This window comes from Magallana gigas, chromosome 1, assembly GCF_963853765.1.
Source record: "Magallana gigas chromosome 1, xbMagGiga1.1, whole genome shotgun sequence".
Classification (NCBI taxonomy): Eukaryota; Metazoa; Mollusca; class Bivalvia; order Ostreida; family Ostreidae; genus Magallana; species Magallana gigas.
Window position 1 is genome coordinate 44,579,128 of NC_088853.1, and position 14,158 is coordinate 44,593,285.

General features: G+C 33.6%; 1 protein-coding gene across 2 annotated transcripts in view; it reads left to right on the forward strand.

Moving 5' to 3' along the window:
- Window positions 1–2,789: 2,789 nt before the first annotated feature.
- The window catches only part of LOC105329698 (E3 ubiquitin-protein ligase TRIM36), a 33,063-nt gene continuing 21,694 nt past the window's right edge, over window positions 2,790–14,158 (forward strand). The window contains exons 1-2 of one of the 2 annotated variants that reach the window (XM_020067811.3): window positions 2,896–3,232; window positions 3,498–5,341. In XM_020067811.3, coding sequence (XP_019923370.3) covers window positions 3,519–4,631 — 1,113 coding nt within the window. In that variant the 5' untranslated portion in view covers window positions 2,896–3,232; window positions 3,498–3,518 and the 3' untranslated portion in view covers window positions 4,632–5,341. Of the gene's footprint in view, window positions 3,233–3,497; window positions 5,342–14,158 lie in introns of those variants that run through there. The other variant, XR_010708237.1, reaches the window with a different exon arrangement.

Here is a 14,158-nt window from a genome sequence, read left to right on the forward strand (position 1 = left end):
CAAAAAAAGTGGGCGCATAAGATGTAAATTCGGCAGGAATCTGGGCACATAGAAAGAGTAAAATTTCATTGATTAATTGTGCCTTTTATTAAACTATAATCGTTATTTGGTTCCTTTACGGTAAGGAAATTGGTAAAACAAATGTTTGAAATGCAGTTAGTTTTACCAAAACATGGGTCTGAATATAGCAACACGAGGCGATTTACGCAAAATCCTACTTCTTTACAGCTGTTTTTAAATGATTTTATTGTTTCTGGGTCTTTTCTCCACAAATTTAAAACGTGTAAAGATTACATATTTCAATATAGAATGTGTTGCTTGTTAAAAAAAGATGGAGAGATGACCCAGAAATGACCAAATATGTACTTTTTAATATATTTTTAGGATGAAAATAAACTAAGTTATGAGATATGAAAATTTCGTGATAAATAATTCTTTATATCATTTCCTTATGATCAACGAATCCCTTGGCACAGTGGATTCGTGTCGCCTTTATGAAACTCGGCCTTTTAGTGTTTTGGGTTCGAATCCTGCTGGTATTTGCTTTTACCAATATTTTTTCTTCTATTTTTTTAATAAATTTACAATTAGGTTTTTGAAAATACTTCATTGGCTTTTTTAGCTATGGTATACCGTTTTCGAAAGTTTGACACAACTTCTAAATGGTTGTTTTGTTTCCAAATTTAAAGGCGTTTACCTCTTTGTTTTCTGACACGTATACATGTAAACAATTGTTTCACCGGAAAAGTATGGGTGTTGTATTTGTAAAAGACAACTTTAAGGAAAAAGAAAGCGGCCAGTTAGTGTTAACATATCAAAGGTTTTTCGAACGAGAGGTATTGAAACTACAAATGTAAGCACCATATGTGACTCAAGTAGACTTTCAATCAAAAATACTTTGTCTAATTTTATATATATATTGGTATTCTTGTACCACTTGGTACCCGATGCTACCCTCTCCATCTAACCGGCAATTTCTTTAAACCATCAACACATGTTCATACATCAATGTTCAGAAAAAAGTCCACTGCTTTAAACTCTGATGAAATTGTGTCGTTATTTAACAATTTAAGAAAAGTTGCATCTACATCTCAGAGTCGCCGAATGTCATTTGATAACCACTTGCTATCTGATGAAGATTGCAAAACCTTGTTAGGAGTGTCAATAGATCAATTTATCGACCTCAATCAGCATGTCACATCTATGCATAACACAAAAGAAAGAACAATAAGAAACGCAATTGACATTTTCCTGTTTAAAATGAAATGTGGATTGCCTAACGCCCTTATTGCCACTCTTTTTGGGTTTAGCAGTCGTCGACAAGTAGCGCGTATAATTCAACAGACGCGGACAGCACTAGTACGTGACCTTGTTCCTTTACACTTGGGGTTCAGTCATTTGTCACGTGACACAATTGGGAATGACCACACGACGGAATTGCAAAACAATTTTTTAGTGATCCAATATCTGACACAGTTATCCTTGTTATGGATGGTACATACGTGTTCATTCAGAAAAGCTCAGCATATCGTTTTCAAAGGTTATCATACTCCATGCGTGAGAACAGACCCCTTGGTAAACCGTTTGTTATAACCTCTACTGATGGCTATATAGTTGATGTCATGGGTCCCTACCTATCTAATGGCAAAAATAACGATGCCTCCATTATCAAGCATATAATCACATAAAATTCTGGTAACATCATGGAATTCCTCAAAGATGACGATGTTTTGATAGTAGATCGCGGTTTCAGAGATGCTATTCCCTTCTTAAATTAACTGGGTTTTAAAACACACATGCCTGTATTTCTTCAAAAGTCTGTTAAACAGCATAGTACCAACGAAGCAAATATGACACGTTTTGTCACCAAAGTGCGTTGGTGGTTGAGGCTGCCAATGGCCGGATCAAAAAGTGGAAGTTTAAAGACAATGTTGTTTGCAACAGTCAAATTCCACATAACAGAGACTTTGTTCGAATTATTTGTGCAATAATCAACAAATACAGACCTCCTTTAAAAAAAGATAATCAGGATGATGATGACATTGCACGGCAAATGAGAGTCGCAGCATTACCCAAAATAAATTCCCTTCAGGATAGGATAAATAAAAATCCAAAGTTAAAATTCCGAGAAAAAATAAAAAAAAACTGGCTAACTATTGAATCCAAAGATGCTTTACCAGATTTTCCTATTTATACTGAAGACCGATTGCGTCTTCTAACATTTAGGGTCTATCAGCTCAAACAAGCGAAAAAGTATACAAACGAACATCTTGGAAACGGGGACTATAAAATTGATGTATCCTGTGAGGAAGCTGGTTTATTGCATGCCAGAATACAGTCTAGACATACCTCTAGAAAACTTTATAATATATGGGTTGAGTTCAGCAGGGAGGATGTGAAGGGATGGTTCTGTGAGTGTAAAGGAGGATCTAGAACAGTCGGTTGTTGTGCCCATATTTGCTCTGTCAAATGGTACCTTTCCTTTGCTCGACACCAAAACTACACGGCAACCCATGACATGTACACGCCATCTCTTTGCGACACGGCCGATATTGTATTGGAGACTGATTCTGGAGAGGAATCTCAGTAAAATGTTGATGTTTACGAGTTTTAAATATTATGTTGATATAAAATTGTTATTTCAACATTTCGTTTTTATTTCAGTTAAATACATATTATATTCTGTTCCTATACTAGTATATTAATGTAATATACACTAATCACTAACTATTTATCGATTAACCCCAAATTATCATGTTCAAAAATAGTTTCAAAATTTTAAAATAGTCGTGATTCCAGGAAAGTAATACCTTCCAATATTTTAGTAATCAATTTTTGTACAAGCCTGTAGCGCTTTGAGGTTATAGACATTTAAATCCCAGTTGATTCGTGTCAATGAATCCTGCAAACTTACTATCTTGAGCGCCCACTTTCTTTATGTGAAAAAATCAAATTTGTTTATTTTGTAAGGATCTTCTTTGCTTCGGGGCCGCCACTCAAATAAAGCCTTCTAACCGGGTTTTTTAAGTGATTTGGGCAGACTTTAATCTTAGATAATTCACAGTACGAGGCATGATAAATCTCAAGAACGTGTTATCACCTGTTCCAGTTTAAACTAGCTAGTATCTAAAAACAAGCACTGTCTTTCAGTGTTTAGCCTTAATTTCCATCGAACGAAAGTACGTCATTTGAAGGAAATTTAGATCGCCAAAACCAAACGATAGATTTCAATGTAAGTTCTTTTTTATTCTTTTAAAGACATACAATTTATACGTTTTGTCAGTTATATATTGAACAAAAATGATACAATTCATTGTAAAAAAAATCAGCAACTGCGTTTCATTTTCATTATTAAGTTACTTTGTCTTGGATATCTATTATTTAGTTTAACACCAAAAGGTCGAAACAAACATAGGTCGTCTTGATCAGTGATCGGGAAATTAATTTAGAAGTATTGTATTTAATTTCATTTTTTGTTAATCTTTGATTAAAAATAGTTTTCAGCACAAAGTACAACTATGAGTACCTTTCAAGGACAAGCTGTCGTCTGCTGTCAATTGTGTCCAAACCCAGTGGAACACCACTGTAATCTTTGTCTTGTTGACCTTTGCTCTTCGTGCATTTCCATCCACATGACAGATAAAACAAAAAAACATGAGGTCGTCGAGTTTATCAACAAAAAGGAAGGACCTATTCTGCCTGCATGCAAATCACACAATCAAAATCGATGTGAGATGTTCTGCAAAGATTGCAATGAACCAACTTGTGTACTCTGCATAACAAGTACACACAAAAAACACGACATCGCAGATATTGGAGGAATTATCGAAAACATCAAGCATCGAATTTACGCTGATCTTACAGAGCTGGAAAATGACATTGCTCCAGCATACAGAAATGTTATGGCAGGTGTACCTTCCGCTGAATATGATAAAGTTCTCTCTGCCATACAAAATCAAGAAGATGCAATCTGCAAGATTGTGCGAGACATTGGCAGTCAACTGCGTGAAGAGGTTACCAAACATAAGATCCAATCTAAGGAGAATAAAGAAACAGAGTCGTTGGCAGAGAGAACTGAAAAGGAACTGAATACAATTATCATTAACAGCAGAAGCGTTCTTAAGTCATCCGATGTTACAGCCATAATGAGCTATGAGTCAAGAAATCAAATATTTAAGGAATGTTATAATAAACTGGGACTATTTTATCCCAATTATTTACCTGGAAGAATCAGAAATGAACAAATTTACGAAATGTTTGGAGGATTTCAAATGAATAAAGCCTCTAAACCACTCAGTCTTTTAAAAGCGAGCAATTGTCGTCCTACTTTTGGCTCTCAGTCAACAGGTGGGTTCGGAACCCCAAGTAGTTCTCAATATTTTAATTTTGGGACGTCTCGTGATGGAGGTTTTAACTTTGGGGGTACTCTTCAAAATACGGGCTCTGCGTTTGGTGGAGGCTTTATGGGTTTCGGAAGTAAGCCTCGTAGTGTAGGCATTTTCGGAAGCAGCAGTACTTCAGGTACTGGTTTTTCGTTTGGGAGTAGTATGCCCTCTCATCAATCACCAGGTTTGTTCGGAAGTTCAAACAACACTTCAGGTTTTACGTTTGGGAATGCAAATCATAAATAACAATAAAAAATCTTGAAAAATTAAGATAATAGTATGAAGAATATAAAAAAGCAAATGTATCTGTGGAGAAAATTTCACAAAATTTCAACTTAATTGAAAAGATAAAAACAAGATGCCATCACGTTTAGTTTGTATAAAACCCCATTTTGATTTTTATTAGGCGAAAACAGCTCTCCATTACAAATTTTATTTAGAAACATTTCGTAAGGAGGAGCTCACATTATCATGTTGGTTATACTGACATTCACGACAGTGTTAATATTTACCTTTACATGTTCTTCCCTGATATATTTGCGTTCAAATAAAGGATCCATAAAAAGCTTTAAAATAAATTCATGCAGCTAAATTCTTGGTGTAGAATGTCAACTGCTAACAATAATTCACAATGAGATCTTTAAAATGCTTGACTATATAGACTGACATATTTCCAAAATTCTTCGTCACTTTCAATACATAATTTGCAAACATGTTGCTAGGTTTTGAAATATCTTATCCAATATAAATTTGTCCAAAATAATACTTCATTTGGCTATGGCTGGTGTAGGAAATTTCAAGGATTTAAAAAGATTCTTTTGAAATAGATTTCGATTCCAGTTTATCCACTCTTTAAGATTTAAAAAAAAATAAACCAGTATATTAATTTATGGACTGTACTAGATCGATTTAACAGGTGTAGAATATTTTTGGTCAAAATTATATTATTTTTTATCGATTCTTCTTGTCTAGATAATTATCAAAATTGTTGTATGCATTTAATTATCATTGTTAATAAAAATTATTAAAAATCTTAATGTAATATCTAAGTATGGTAAACATTCGAATTAGTACTGTCTGGTCATGAATTATGTGACCTATTATCACATTAATTTTATGTGGTCTTATTACATGCAATCCTGTATGATACCATTTACTAGTATCCTTCAAGGGTTTTCTTTAGTAGCGAATTACTTGTAGCATGTTTATTTACTTAAAAAGGCTGAAAAGTTATTGCCATTTTAGAATTCATTAATTTCCTTGAAATGAATAGCTCTGTATAAAGTAAAGGAAAATGTTCAAATTTTAAATTTCAGGTATTTCCATTTTTACTAAACAATGGTCACAATGAATATATTTCAAATTATAAGGTAGATCTGATGGTCGTGTGTTGACCATCGAGCCTCATTATGATTTCTGTGTCTATTCCTCTTGGGAATGAGTGATTTTTTTTTAGAGTGGATATTCCAGGAAAATTTGTAGAAAATTCCGTAGTAACAACGTCTCATTTCAATTTTCTAGAAGAAAAAAATTGCCTTTAATATATTCATGTACGTTGTAGTAACTGGATTTTGTGAAAAAATTAAATATAGTAAATGAGAAATGAATTTTGGTGATTTGTTACCGTAAAATATTTTACATTTTTATTTCTGTTTGGAATTTGTATATTATTGTTAATTTTTTCTAATTTATTGATATTTTTCATTTTTATTTTTATTCCATTAAACAATATTTAATTATATATAAGTAGTAAATAAGATGCTATATTTGTAAACAGAATGTTTTATTGTGTAAGATAGTTCTACCCAATAACAACTAGTGTAGCATGGCCATAATCAAATGTAGAACGAAAATAAAGTTTATTAGAAAAGCGATATCGTTATTGTTATCAGAAAGAAATCTCTGTGAAGTTTTTGCCAACAACACAATTGTGAATTACATAATCATTATCAAATGCGTTTTTATCCACACTAAGGGGTTTATGTTGCCTTGTAGAACGATTACTATCTTGTTTTTGATGGTCGTAAAAATATTTAAAAAGAATTGTCGATTTGAAATGTTTACACATCTAAAGAGCGAACACCTTGAAAAAACTCTTTGATAAAGGCTGGATTTGAAACACAGAAAGAAAAGAATGAAAGAAAAAGTGTGTGGGCATTTCCTTCTGTATCAAAATGTTGTGCAATTAAGCATAAATCAATTAATTATTTACGCGCACCATACATTCTGTTTGAATCGGGTTTTTTCAATATTCAAATGCTACCCTGCTTTAGTGCACTTTTAATTAAGAATATCTAATTGTTTGCTGCAAAATTTTGACGCTTCGTTAAAAGAAAAAACCTATCAGTCTTTTTTTTTGACTGTATAACATATTTATGTAAATCGTAGTTTGATATATCTCATTTTTTTCATCTGGACTGCATAGCTTTTATATAAGGAATCATTCTTTGAGTATGATGAAGTTATAATTTTGGTCGGGGCGTGATCAAATCCAATAAAGCCCGAAGGGCTTCATGATAGATTTGATCACGCCCCGACCGAAATTATCACCTCATAATATTCAAAGAATGATTCCTTATTACTTATATTTATATAATTTTAAACCATCGTACAATTATATATTAAATATAAATAAGCAAACCCCGCTGGTGCCTCAATTTGCCTTTATGAGTTATATAGTACAAAATCGATACGTAGTGTTATCACAGGAAAAGACTCTGGAAAATGTAGATATAAAAAGTTATTAACATTTGCATGAAAACTGTCATCTGAATAAGAGCTATGAACTCCATGCGTCCTGACACACAGTTTCAAAAGTTTATATGTTGTCTTATGATGTACACAGATATGAGAATCCCACTATTATTTGAGTAGCAAATTGACTTCAAAGTAAAACCACGTTAACCACAATTTGCAGATGAGAAGCATGGAATACCTTGTGTTTAACTGGAAAACAGACAAGTTTCAGGGAAGAGGAGTGCCATTTAGCTTTAAAGTGTAAAACGAATGTCTAGTTTAATATTATATCTATACTTATAAATTAAGGCATTTTGCAAATATACTACAAAATGCCTGCACCGGAGTACTTGCCTACACCTTTGGTATTTTAACATATGCGTGATGATGTCCGTAAGGTATAATTGAATTTTAACTGATAAGTTATTATTGTGAAATAAATCAAAAACCTACTCTCATTTTCGATTAACAAGCCCGAAATAGCAAAGTACTGAAAGTACTGATAGACGGGGGCATCATTTCGGAAGAAATTCAACTAATGACAATATATGATATTTGTAATTAAGAAAAAACAGCGCGCTTATCGCTTATCATGTTATAATGTTATAGCCAATTTAATATTATATACATTTTTCCGGATCTAGTTTGAATTTTAGAATATTCAGGATTTCTGGATTTGGTTTTGTTATTATGATTTTTCGCGGGGCACGAGCAGTTTAGAGCAATTTAGATTTTTTCCTAGTCCCTGTGCTGAAAACCATTTACATTTACCATGTTTACTATGTTTGTTTCTACGAGAGAAAACTTCTAAGTTGGTAAGTTAACATGAAATCTGCTTGTGTACTGTTTTGTGCAGAAAGTTATGTATAAAGAATAGGTATAAATGTGTAAACAAAAGTGTTCAACTGTGAAAATGTATTTTTAGTAACATGTTAGATGTTGGCACAAGGGATATATCTAGAATGTTATATAAATTTAAAGCTATAAGTATCATCGTAGCATGTTTCTATTGTATGATATATCGGAATTTAAGGTTTCATTGTTTGGATGCGATGTTTTGTGCACTCTACCATAGGCGTACATATATATTCATTTTGAAATTTGTAATTTGCTAGTAGTACGAGTTTTGTTATATTTGCTAATTTACTAGAGCATATATATAAGTGAAGGTATTGTTTACAATAACAGGGGCATGTATATTTACTAGAGTGATATTTGTCATATGCTGAGTGTGTTTTGTTTGTTTATTCATAGCATCAAAACTTATGTATGTTTTCTTTGTTTTTCCAGTTAATGACATCTAGTCACATCACGTGTCATACATCAAGTCACGTCATCATGTCGTAAATCATCATTCTAGTTATACAATGACTGAATAAAGATGTGCATTAGCAACAAGTTGACTCTTCCTTGATGGTAGCCAGTACAAGAATATTCGCGAAGTGGTTTAGTATTATGGTAATTTAAGGTCGCGAAGATATTTTCCAGGTTGACATCAGAGTTAGGTAGATAATATTAAAATAAAAAGTGTTGTTTTCTTATTTTAACCTTATAAGCTTGTTATATTACTACATAAAGGTTTTTGTTCTTTACAAGAAAGGAATTTGGAAATTATTTTGCATCACAAAACAGCATGGGAAACTGTACATGTTGTTAAAGGCATACAACTCGAACTTGAAAAATACAATGCAAACTATTTACATGTATGTACACGTTCCTTTCCTTGTGTATATTTAGTTTAAGTCGATATAATTATTTTCCGTGTATAGTGATTTGCAAACCAAAGGTAGAAAACGACATGTTTCCACACCTGTTCAAGACAAAAGATAACCTCTAAATTGCAAACAACTTCGTCTAACCGTACAACCCCCTCCCCTCTTTCTATCTTACAAAAGGGGTTTCTTGATTGGGAGCTGATTTTAATCAACTCTCCTATGCAGTTAGTCTCGCAGACCGAAACTGAAACAGTGTTTGGACCTAAGCACAAATCATCACCGCTGACAAGACTTATTTCTTGAAAATAATCGATAAATTCGATGTAATATACTCTGAATCATTTTTTAAAAAAGAAACTTATTTATAAATACCTTGAAAATATTTAGATTTGAAATAGTAAGAACAATTTAGAAGTTTTTTGCAGTCGTATGTATTCCTACGCCAGAGTTCAATATAGTCTCGTTCAACCATCGGCTGTCTCCGTACATCTCCGACAAGCAGAGAGTCGGTATATAGTTAGAGGTCGCATCATCAAGCTATCACGTGACCTGGTATCTCTTACTTGTCAGAGATTTACGGAGACAGTCGAGCATCTGGTTAAACGAGACTAGAGTTCATTATTGGTTGGATCCATACAATTTTTGAAATATTCCGAGTACCGATACATATTTTTGATGAAATCAAATCTATTTTTAGATATTGCACAACGTCATTCATTAGAGGGAGAGAGAGAGCGTTTGTTTTAGGCTTAATTTTATGTACATTCATTTGAAATATTGAAATATACTAATATTGTGTATTCATAGAATTAGTATCCACAAAAGAATATAGTACACTGTTATTCAATCCAGCATGCAGTTTTAGTCCGAGTCCACGTGTTACCCCTGTTAATCAAATCAAATCAACGCGCGAGGTGCACAACTGTTCCTTCCAAGATAAGGGGAAAAAGTTTCGTTCTAATAGTTTTCATTTCAAGTAAAGAGAAAGGAAGCATGCCTAACAATGTAGCATTCTAATCTGTTTGTGATGTTTTGATTTCAAGTAAAGAGAAAGGAAGCATGCCAAACAATGAAATGCATGTATTCTTTACTGTTAGTGATGTTTGATTCAAAGATTGATATACTGTGTTTGTGATGTTTGATTCGTATACTTCTTTTTAACAGAAATCTCCCTCTCTCTCTCTCTCTGTGTCTCTCTCTCTCTCTCTGTCTGTCTGTCTCTCTCTCTGTCTGTCTCTCTCTCTCTCTCTCTCTCTCTCTCTCTCTCTCTCTCTCTCTCTCTCTCTCTCTCTCTCTCGCTCTCGTTGATACTATAGACAAAATAAACACATGAACTTAATTTTGCTATTTATTTTGAATTTGCAGAGAAATCAAGTTCAGTTATATGGTACCATTTTTAATGATATATATTATGGCTATTGTTTGCTTCTTATAAAAGATGTTTTGTTATTTCTATCTATTTTTTTTTCACGCGCGACACTCTTATCAGCTTGTAAAAACACACTGACTTCCCAAATCACTTGCAAGTGGGGGGGGGGGGGGTTGCAGCTGTAAAGAAAGATACGTCTCCGCGGAAGATTAATTCATAATACGCGAACGATATACGACATAGACAAAAAAGCACACTATGTTTATTCATTGAATCTCATAATTATTCATTATTTCATCCACCGCTAGATGGTGCTTAAGGAACCCTCATTATTTGACGTCACGGGCAAGACAATCACAATATACTGAGGCTGTAAAACAGCCTCCGTTTAAAAATGAGAGTAAGGAGGTGAACACGCTTTGGCGGATTAAAGTCAAGGATAGACTTGACAAATGTTGAATAAATAAAATGAGTCAACTCGTTTCTTTAGTAGGCGATTTTTAGTTTTGATACACATTCACTTGTGAAGCATGACCTCTGGTGAGAGAATGGGATAGAACTTTCCAGAAAACGCGGATTGACTAATTAACGAAAAGTTTATGACGACTTCATCATGCATTGCGGGCAGATACCAGATACCCGGAAAAGAAACCGAAGAATAACAAGAAGGTCTTCCGTTGAAAACAGGAGACCCTAATAAAATGTTACAATTAATGCGAATATAGTATTGATGGAAAGAAATTTTCAGAACGGGGTGCCCAGAACGTTGGTTAATTGACATCATGGCGGGAAGTGTAGGGCGAGTTAACCATCGGGCAGATAATTTGAATCTAACAACTTTGGTTTACAATATGCATGCAAATGGATAATAATGCATAAACTAGCGTGTTTTATGACAGGTTGGTTGTAAACATTAAACATTAATTTGTAAACATTAATGAACAGGTTATTGTATTCTACGCCCCCCCTCCAGATCGTTTTTCATTTAAAAACAGTCTTTTATCTGAAATTCTTATTTGGGACGGTAAAACTAATTGTATTGAAAATTGACATAAAGAAACGAAATTTGGAGAGCGATACACTAAATACCCATTCACTGGTTTGAAATAAATACAATAATTTATTTTTTTTCAGTCAGCTGCAACAAAAAAGATTAAGGCCATATACATATATATATTATCAATTTAAGTTTAGATTTTTCATCTCTGCCCGCTCCTCGAAATATCCAACAATGCAGTTAGCTTTTTATTTCAATTTTAAAGAATAAGATTAGGAAAAAATAGGACAAAGTATATACAAGAATGTAAAAAAAAAAAAAAGAAATAAAAAAAAAATGATTCAACATACTAAGCATTATATGAAAAAAATGAGTTAATTCGTGCGCTTGCGCGGGGCATCAAGAAAAACTGACAATAACAAACCGTCAACCACCTCAAAAATCCATAAAACGAAATTCAAAGCAGAGCTACACGGACCTCTAAATAGATAGAGGTAGGATCAGGTACCTAGGAGGAGTTAACATCTTCTGCTGACCGGTCACACCCGCCGTGTGCTCTTTGTCGTAATTTTGAAAAAAAATAAACGGAGAAGTTCGTAGACAATTAGGTGATTAATTATGGTCTAACAATTAGTATGAAAAACGTCAGTCAGCATGCGGCCCAGTGGAAGATTGTATTTGTTGACAAAGTTGTTGTGTCGACCATATAACTTACAAAAAGATGACTTTAAAGGAGACTGTTGATAGTCCTGTTTTATTAACTTGTTTGTCAGTAGCTTGCTTCGCCTTAGAAAAGGTTCATATGAAGAGCATGCCCTTGCGTATGGAATCAACTGAGAGACGAAAAACACCATATGCAGGTGATGAAGGTATGTTGCTACTTAAGTAAGGAAAGTTTACTTTAGAAAAATTGAAGTCATCGTGTTTATTATAAATTTTTGTTGTTAGGTTACCATCAATGTCCATTTCCAGTAAAATATCCAAAAACGAAACAGATGACGCAGACTCTGGGTATCTTTTATTTCAAGTTCTCTGGGATATATCGAGTCGACATAAGTAAGGAAATAACAATTGTTAATTGATAATACGTCGTCGATATACCTGAATGTTGAGTTGAGTTGAAGGCCACAGCGAGTGATTTATTTTATTCACGTACAAGTTTTTGAACACATTCTGCTTTATAAGAATACAAAATTAGATCTGCTAACAATGGGACAGAATTGGTACCCATGGGAATTCCAACAGATAGTTGGAAGACTTGATTTCCAAAAACTACATAGGTGTTGTCTATCAGAAACTCAAGCATCTCTTTAATGTCAACTTCAGAGTGCAGAGTACATCTAGTTTTTATATATCAAAATGGCAAACCAAAGGCATTTCTGTTATATTTTTCATTACGGGAAAGAAACAGCTATAAGAAGTTTGTATGTTTTTTTTTCAAATAAAGCTGCATGTATATGTAAAAGTTTTGTCATGATTGACAACAATTTGTCCGAATTCTCTTCGGTAAACTCTAGTAAAGGCGGCAAATATACATGTACACCAAAGGGAGCCTACTCCAAGTGTCAAGAACACCTTGTTTCAAGTCATCGGCAGTTCGTATATCATTTACTCGCCTTTGCACCCGAGCTTTCAGAACTTTCCACACATTTTCTTTAACATTTAGATCAGGGCTTTTTTTTTGGGGGGGGGGGGGGTCCAAGGGAAGTGTTTCTATACTGTTGTTTGGTGTCCATTGATTTGATCTTAAGGACACATGGCATGGGACATTGTCTTTCTGGAAAACCCAGCCGCGATTTCTGAAATATCTAACAACTACTGGCCACAGAAACAAAAGTAATTGTTGTCACATGCGCATAAATTATGCGTGTACGGATTTCCGTAGAATTCACGTCATTTCTATATAAAGCAGTAAAATTTTCTCTAAAATTAAGACATTCAGTATAATAGAGTATATGATGAATTATACAAAAATGACACTCCTCGAAAACCATTGTCAACCTCCACTTTGCGTCGGTTGACAATGGTTTTCTCGGGAAGTCAATTTCAAATGTCACCTTCCCAAACAGGCACTATTTATATAAATTAAATGCAGGCACAGATTTCGGCATTATGCAAATTTAATATGTCAGATTCCATAACATGTTTTTCAAGCTTACGCAGATAAAGGAATAAATATACATATGTTTGTTTGATGTAACACATCATCTGTTCTAAAACAAAAAACAAATCTCATAATGATAGACGCGGACACCATGTTACACATTGTTATTATGTTGGTAATGGTAAATACCGCAGTCTGTTAGCAAGTAAAAAAAGGTCGAAAATAGCACGGGGCAAAAATGACCCTGTATACAGAATTTGAATGTCCGTCTCATCATATTAGATCTATACACATGTAGCAATCATTGACTCATTATTGAATGTGATTAGATCACATATTTCTCTGATTGGAAAATCAACACTAGCATAACTCAACAATAACTTTAATGAAAAACTTGAAGTACCGCCGGTAAACATGCCTTGATAGGTGTTGTTGTGACTCAGTAATTTTCCCAATCAAATGCACTTGTTAATGATATACCAAAACCTTGATAAAAACCCTATATACAATAAGATTGTCTCTCGTGATTAAACATTTGGCACCAGCTAGGGATTCACGGTCTGTCCTTCTGTTTTGGACCACTATAACTGTCCTCAAAGTATTCTGTAATATAAAATGAACCCGACTCCTTATAGCCATTTTTTGTAGAATAGTGTTTAAGTAATATTTCATTCATTCTCCCTAAAGAGATTAATGATCAAGTTTATCTGAGAAATGAAGTTTTTTTCTAGTTAACAAATTAAACAAATGTACATGTCAATTTTCCTTGAGACGAAGAAAGGCAGTTTATTTTATTTTGAATCAAATGTGGTTCTTCCTTAAATTGAAATGTTGTGTCTATTCATTGCATCT